At 37.3% G+C, this 8,594-nt stretch overlaps 1 protein-coding gene across 1 annotated transcript in view; it reads left to right on the top strand.

Annotated features, from left to right (window-relative positions):
• The first annotated feature begins 5,533 nt into the window (after positions 1-5,533).
• LOC149842343 (myosin-1-like) overlaps positions 5,534-8,594 on the top strand; it is a 107,427-nt gene continuing 104,366 nt past the window's right edge. Inside the window, exon 1 of the mRNA XM_089999077.1 lies at positions 5,534-6,769. Coding sequence (XP_089855203.1) covers positions 6,389-6,769 — 381 coding nt within the window. The 5' untranslated portion in view covers positions 5,534-6,388. The remainder of the gene's footprint in view (positions 6,770-8,594) is intronic.

Here is an 8,594-nt window from a genome sequence, read left to right as displayed (position 1 = left end):
AGATCACGTACATAGATAACATATGTATTAGTCGGATTAAAATAAAAGTAAATGAAAACCCTTAAAAAATGCCCCTTCCTACACCAACACCTTACTTCAAAATTTTGTATTCCAGTAGGATCGTTGGCACCGTAGTTAAAAAAACAAGGCTCACAAGACTAACCAAGTGTAATAAGATAAAGATGGTAAAAAGCCATCACGATAACGATGGTCCCTTCAATCAATAAAGAATACACCAAGAACACCATTAATGAATTCCAAACATTAACACATATCCATCCTAGTGATCAACAAAATCAGAGTCCAGTACTGCATGAAAAGAAACAAAAAATACATTAAAAACAGAAACCAGAAGCCCATCTTAAATAAAACACCATAAAAGTCCCAATACCCTCAGCTACAAAAACCAAAACGACTAAGAAAACTCAACTCTGAAGACCAGCCTCAACATTCCTTACCTTATAATAGAACACACTGTGTAAGAACAGAAATATAGAAAAAAAATGTGAAAAATAAAAACAGAAACCCCACATACGAATTTCTGATATGCAGATTGCAAATAAACCAAATTCTTTCTCAAGCATCTCAACAAACATTCAGTTGGTTTATGAACAAACCAATAAGCACATGTAAGCACCAAACCAACTTCAAAATCTGAAATTTCTATAGACAAAATCTGGTCAATGAAGATTTAGAAAAACATAAAAGTGAAAAAGAACCACTATCTGCATCTTCATCACCTATCATGGCTAGACAGGAAACTCATTGTCCTTGAATATGCAACCGAGAATGAGCACTTCGTCTTAACAGTTCATTCATTGGGGAAGTAGACGCGGGGCTGTCAGAGAATTGAAGGTATGCCAGTGAGTGAGTCGTATTAGTGTTTGCTTACCATAGCAATGGGCTTCCTCACATACACAGAAAAAGCCCGGGGTCGCCCTAGGGTTTCTCAGGGAGCGAGAAAGATAGAACGGAGGTGGGACCTATGTCGGATTGCAAGAGGAAACTCAGTCGGATCTTTGGGTTTTCTTGCTCGACGGATTGTCAGGGGAGTTGCCGGAGAAGAACCCTAATGCGCTGCAGAGGAGATGATGATGATGAGGAGGAGGAGGAGGAGGAGGAGGAGGAGAGAGAGGTCCTTTTCTCTAATAATGTTTTTATTATTATTTATTTTTGAATTAAGGGTAACGGCGTAACGCCTTGTTCAGTTGTTTGGGCGGCAAAGCCACAACACGTGGCATATCTTCAATGGTCATGATCAACGAATGAGTTTATCTGGATACCCTTAGAGGGCGTTTGTATGGCACCTACTTCACAAGTTGGGTTGGGCATTGGACCGGGCCGTTGACCAGATCTGGATACCCTTAGAGGGCGTTTGTATGGCACCTACTTCACACGGCATCAACATAAATGGGGTCCTCAATATGATTTTGAGGCATAAACAACCTAAATCTTTGTAAAACTAGGGCAGGCGAATAAATATATCTTATTTCTAATTGATCAAATAATGTGCTTTTAATAATTTATATGAAAAATCTTATTTGTTAACAAGATGTACGTAAGCAACTTAAAATAACATTGAGTATTATTGAACGTGTCATGTATATGGCATACGTGTCCTATGATTGAGGTAGAACACATGTTGTTTACCCAGGACTCACACAACAAATGAAGTTGCCACGCTGCCTTTTACACGGATGAATCCAATTCACGAAGCTTGCAACAAATCTCCATGCATCTCTGAAAGTTCTCCATTAATAATAAAACGTTTTGCTGAAATGCATATTAATTAACCACTTATTCTCGTGCGCACGCGCTCACACACACACACACACACACATATATATATATATATATATATATATATATATATATATATATATATATATATATATATATATATATATATATATATACACAACAACAACTACACCTTCATCCCAAAACAATTGGGGTTTACCATTGAGGATTCTCTGACTCAATTTTGTTGAATTTGATAAGCCGAAACCATATCCGATTATAATCATATGCAGATATGGTTTTGATTTTTTTCTACCGAATTCAGTAAGTATCTGGATTTGGCATTGCATGTAAAAAAACGGATTTTGTATGAGCTTTTCACCACCCGAGTCCGAATTCGAATCTGAATCTGTTTAGCTAAAATCCAATAAATCGAACATGATATTTGACCACATCGGATTCGAATCCAAACAGTTTACATCCCAGGATGGAATTCCATTTCGAGTAGGTTAATCGCCATTAAAACAGAAGTCCACTTATTTGAATATTATATGCAAACAAAAATTCGAGTTGGACGTGGTCCCAGATGAATCTTGGATTAATTTGCCCATTATCTATGCCAGCCTACCGAAATCCATGTCTAACTTGGTACAAAAAAGGAAGGATCATCCATAATAAAATCAAGGATTAGAGGTCCACAGTACTGAGTGCTACAGTCTTAACCCTGGCTACGATGAGAGTAGTTGCAGTCATGTTATATATTACCAAATTACTGGTTCTATTCATCACCACCAGGGGCGGAGCCAGGAATCTAAATTAGGGTAGGCACAACTGCATAAGTAGGGTGTCAATAAGTCGGGTTTGACCCAAACTCAACCCGTGCCAAACTTATAGAGTCAGGGTCTGGTGACAAAGAAGAAGGTCTGACTAGAATCTGGGTTGGATCTTAAGGATCTGATTAGTATATAGAGCTTGGTATAGTTTATGAAATTTCATTCCAAACCCTGATCAGACATTCGTGTTTTTTTCAATGTGAAATAGATAAAAAGTATTACTTTACCAGTTCATAAAATCCTTATAACCACGTGTGGTTTTTCTTATAGTGTATCCATTAGACTCATGTCTGAACCGGTACCAACACATCAAAGTCACATCCAAGTTCAGACCCATCTAGGTCCAAACAAGATCCAAGTTGACACCCTTAAGCACAAACACACAATAAAAAGGAAAATATAGTTACTAATAAATTATAAGGATAATTCGTTTTAAAAGTCCTAAAAAACCCTTAATACTCTAAATAAAATCAACCACTTATCATTCATGGAGTCATGCATAATGCTAATTGAAAAAAAAATGCAGCATACAAAAAGCCTTAAAACCCTAATTAAACATTCATGCTATTAAAGAAAAAATATATAAAAATCTTAAGTCCTAACAAAGATAACATATTATGCTAATTGAACAAAAAACAAACAAAACAAAACCCTTAAAATGGATTTAAACCATCAAAAGCTTGACTTAATAATTATTGGGTCGAGGTCAACTCAAATTCGTTCACATGACCACCTAAATTGCCCAAATGACTGCCCTTACAAGCCAAACCGAGCTTTAACACCTACATTCATATTTGGCTTGTCAAGCCTATTTGTGACTTTGAACAATGGAGGGTGTTCAAGATTGGCTTGTTTTTTGTGTTGAGCCTAGCGAAGCTTGAGCTCATGAAATGTCTCAGCTAAATGAGACGTACATGAGTAAGCTCATTTATGAAAAATATATATTTTCAAAGTTAAAAACAATAAAATTTAGACACTAAACCTACTAAGCTAAGCTCAAACTAGCTCATTTACAAAATAAAACTTATAAGCAATAGAAGTGGAACACTAAACTTTTTGTTTGCTTGCCAAACACTTCAACCATCTTCATTCTCTCTCTCTATATATATATATTATTAATAAACGAGTATATGAGCCAAGTTGAGATGAACATTGGTTGTTCATGGTCAAGCTCATCGAGCCTATTTCACAGGTTCAAACAAGCACTTTATGAGATGAATATGAGCCCATCAACAAGCAGCTCATATCTTTTCTCAGCCCTACTTCTCAGTTTCTCAACCCTACCTGTTTCTTGCTTTTATGATTTAGCTGCTACATTTTATTTAATTTGGCCTTGACTTTATGTTCTCATATGCTTCCCACACGATAGTGAGCAAATACAAGTGGTGCAGGAGGTAGCTAGTTTAATGATAATTTAAAGATTTTTGTTGGCAATATCTTTTAACTTTTTAAATAAAAATCTGAAATAAATGAAAATAATATTTCTTGAAAACAATCTTTAATAAAAAATGATAATATCTCAAAATTACATATTTAATTAATCTATTGTGATATTTTTCTTTCAACATTAATATTTAATTCAAAACATTTACATGAAAATTAACGTGAAATTTGGTGGTTGTACTTTAGTTTGCACAGTAGAAGTCCAAGCATAAGTTCAAAGATTTGGGACATTTGAAGGGGTGATGTTTACTTATAGTCTTTGCTGGTCCTTATCATTTAAAAATTTTAGTCAAAGTTTTTTACTTTTCTCCAAATTGTGATTCTAAGCTACTCTAAAGGAAGACCTTTTTTTTTTACAGTCAGCCATTTTGGCATGGACACTTACTGCTGCTAAAGCTAGCAGGAGTTGGGAAATCTTTTACCATTTCGTCTTCATTGAAAAATATTATGAGAAAATATTTGATTTGCTTTTTCCTAATAGGTGTCACTTTGCTGTAAAGATGAGGAAACAAATGATCAGTTGTTTTTCTTTTGTAATAAAGTTTTTCTCTTAATCGGAAAAAAGAAAATCAATTGTTTTTGAGGTGTCTCCCTAAAGAACAATTTTAGGCACTTTCGATAAGGGGAGGTGGGCATATTTTTGGGCCAGGGTGGGCACTGACCACATTGGCCTAAACCCCATGTTTGGGTTTTTCAGGTCAGGGTGGGCACCTGACCACCCTAGCCCCAACCTTCCTCTGCCCTGGATTACCACCGCAAATATAACTTTTTTTTTCGAACACTCATCGAAGTGAGGAAAAACCTTGAGTGGGGTCCACAACCATTTTGCCTTACATGGCCTTACTATGAAAGCTACGAACACACTCGTGCACCAGCCTAGTTTGATCTAGGGTCTTCAACTCAACAACTTCACAACTCTCTGCTGGATAATAGAGAGCCCCACAAATAGAGGTCAACTTGACCCCTACATATATTATTATAACATAATATATATTATATATAATATAATAAGCCCATCCTGACCCGATTGAACCCACGGGCTTGACGGGTAGGCTGTGAGCTAGGGTTTTAGTCCTAACCGGGGTTTTGGCCCAGCCAACAATTGATGGGACAGGCCGGCCCCAGTCTGTTAGCGGGCCGGCCGATCATGGTTAGATTTTCTTCTCACCACACATTTCACTTGATCACCGTGCATCCACATATTCCCAGTGAGAAGCACGGTGATCAAGTGAAATGTGTGGTGAGAATGAAATATAATCGATGATCGGTTATATACGATGTGACCGTAACGGCTATCCGAAACCGTTCAAAAATGGGACAAAGATTAAAAAAAATATCAATACGAGGATAATTTCGTCATTCTGACAGGCGCCTTCAGTGCAGCTTTAAAATTTAAGGAGCTATCCGTCGTTTCTGAGAACATCAGGCTGTTTCCGTAATTTCCCTCCATACGCTGACTTCCACACGCAGCTAATAATCCGTTCTAATTAAATTGTTATTTTTCTCCGAAAAAGCCTGCTCTCTCTCTACAGTGTCCTCTCGACTTCAGTAGAAAAACGAAGGAGAAGAGAAGGCAAAGAGAAAAAATCTCGCTCGCAGAAGGCAGGAAGGAGCATCATCGACCCCCCTTGCGGAGTTCGACGATCTTCTCCAAAAAGCCTCTCTCTCTCTCTCTCTCTCCGGACGGGAGTTCTCCGAGAAATCTCTCTCTCTCTCCGGACGGGAGTTCTCCGAAGAGATCGTCGCGATCGCTGATGATCTTCGTTGCTTTTAGTCCGGAGGTGAAACGAAAAAACGAGGCGCTTTCTGAGAAATTCCGGGGATTTCTTAGGGTTTTTTGGTGGTGAATGGTGATTTCCTTCGTCTTGACGGTTTCCTGGAGAAAAATTAAAGTTTTGGTGTGATCAAGGAAGATCTTCCTTGTCTAGCTCTGAAGGGAAACAGAGTGCCATTTCATGCAAGCAGCATAATTATGTTCCGAGGCTGCTGCGTTTCATTTCAGCAACAGTAGTATATGGTTCAAAGCGCCGTGTGAGAGATTAGGAGAATTGGTGTGTTTTCGTGCTAAGGTTTTGCTTCTTCCAATGTTTTTTTGCTTGAATCTGAGTTATTCGGAAGAGTTCGTCGTGATCGGTGGAGGTTTCCGTTGTTTAAACTCAGAGCGGAAGTGGAACAGGGAGTCGTTTGGTCGGTTCAGATGATATTAAGCTTTTAAGGCGAGGTTTGGGTTTATTTTGAATTAGATAGCTCAAATCAGATCACAGAGACGTTTTCTAGGCAAGAGCTTATTGTTGCAGGGGCGATCGTGTCTTAATCTCCCAAGAATACAATTTTTTTCTTTGGATTTGTGGAGTTGAAAGAGATCCGAGAAGATGATTCAGTCGAACTCTCGGAAGAACGAGGCGGCCTTGAGTCCGAAGAAGCGGAAGTTGAAAGCTAGGGTGCCCAATTCGTTGCAGACCATGAAATCGTTGCCTGTTGATTTCAGAATCTCTGGCCGCCCGGAACGTCCTACGGCCGGCGGGTCTGAGAGAGCTACAAGTTCTGGAAAAGGTCGGGCTGCTGTGGCGAGCAGCATCGAGGTTGATTCTGAGAGTAAGATCATTGATCGCAGTAATGATGAGTCGCCTTACAGCAAGAAGTTTGCTGTTATTGTACGCGATGATGACGGTGAACACTCGGGAAAGTCACTATATTTACCGCTGAGTAATGAATTGAGTTGGAGTGACCACAGCGTGTACGGTGCGAAGAAGGTAACTCTGCTGTTGATTTCTGCTTTTCCTTGTCTCGTTTATTCGAAATTTGGCATTGAGACATAGAAAAGAAGTGAATTTCTCTAGCTTGTAAGTAATTTTTTAATAAAAATACGATGAAAAACTTGTTACCTGATTGTAGTCTATGTTTTGTTATGTGGTTGCTTCATTTTATTAACATCATATTCATGATATAACATTTATAAAACACCTTTATCAACCATATGAAGAGATAGAATAGTTGTATTAGTAAAAACTATTATTAAAATCTAACAATAAAAGATGCTGGACTAATTGCCAAACTGCTGAGCTTGTAATATGAAAAAATTTAATGTGGTTGATAAAGGATGTGATAATACATCTATAGGAAGTTTGGTGCAATGCAAACATGTTTTCTTGAACTTAAGGAAGCTGATGGTTTTAGATTATGTACAAGAACATAATAAACTGTAAGTGCATATTATACTTTGATATAGTTGTTTGTATCTGCACATATTTGTGCTTGCTATTTTGAAAGAAGGCATGCTTGATAGTGTTTTTCAGAAAACAAGCAAAACTATTGATAGTGTTTGTATTACTGTTGTGTGCACATGCGAGGTTTAAAGCATGGGTATAGAACATTATTAAGTCACATGGAGGTGTAAACTGAGACATATTACTAGGTATTCTGAAAGTACTTAAAATAATTCTTAATCTTCGGTCTGCTAGAGTCATTGCATTTCAGCTAATTTATTGAATTTCACTTTGAGAAAATTGGATTTTTGGTTTCAGAAGCTATTATAGTCTTTTTGCTTGATTAAAAAGGCAGCAAGCCCTTGAATCAAATCTCTCCAAGTAGGATGTGAACCTACGACCAGTCAGTTAACAGCCTACCTTACCCTTACAGAAAAGAAAAGAAATGACAGTGACCACTGATCCATTTTTAAATATGTTTGCTTCTTTATTCTTCCACTTCCTGAAATATATTCACATACAGCTGTGAAATGTATTCATTATCTTTCTTGTTTTCTTAATTGCTAGGAGTGGTTGGGCCTCATCCTTAGTATTTTATGAGCATATTGAAGAAGTGTGCTCACAATTCACTAGGTTTGCTACCGATCAGGTTGTGCATAACAGATTCACAGGTCCATGTGATATAACAAACCCCAGATGTTATCTTTTTGTATTACACTGTCTTGTTTAAAAGTTTTAGATAGTGCTATTTTTTCTTAAAATCCTTTTTCACCTTTAATGAGACCAGCTTTTCTGAATACATAAGACTTCATTTTGGTCTTTTTTACCTATTCATGAGCCAATAAGAGTTTTTTTGTCCCAGCTTATTATAAAAAATACACAGCAAAGAATAGAAAAGAAGACCGGAAAGAAGGAAATAATCTTTTTTCCAAAATCGAATATTTTATTTGTCTTTATTGTGATTATTTAAAGCGATTAATCAGAAGCATTGAGATCTTTTTACATTGTGAAAGGTTGATGCTTTTGTGAATGATGTGGCTTGTGATTTGTTAGTATTTTTCTTCATTGTTCAAATGTAGGCCCTTCTGATACATGTTGCAATATGCTTTCTACAACATTGCGTATTGTTTTTGTCATGTATGATTTGCTAATTGTGTCATATCCTATGTCACACGGACTCTTCTAACAGGGCACCGCACCTGCGTCGCACCCACACCCAGGCGGGTGCGACACTTGGACACAACTTCCTTTATGTTAGGTGAAGTCAACAACATTGAGGCCCATTTCTATCCAAAAGTAGATTCAGTTAACACTAATCAAGTCTATTTTTATCTATATTATATATATAAATACATAAATGCACACAAATACA

Source organism: Nuphar pumila, chromosome 3, assembly GCF_984573655.1.
Source record: "Nuphar pumila chromosome 3, dmNupPumi1.hap1.1, whole genome shotgun sequence".
Lineage (NCBI taxonomy): Eukaryota > Viridiplantae > Streptophyta > Magnoliopsida > Nymphaeales > Nymphaeaceae > Nuphar > Nuphar pumila.
Note: the sequence above shows the minus strand (reverse complement) of the source record. Positions and strands in the feature narration are given on the sequence as shown.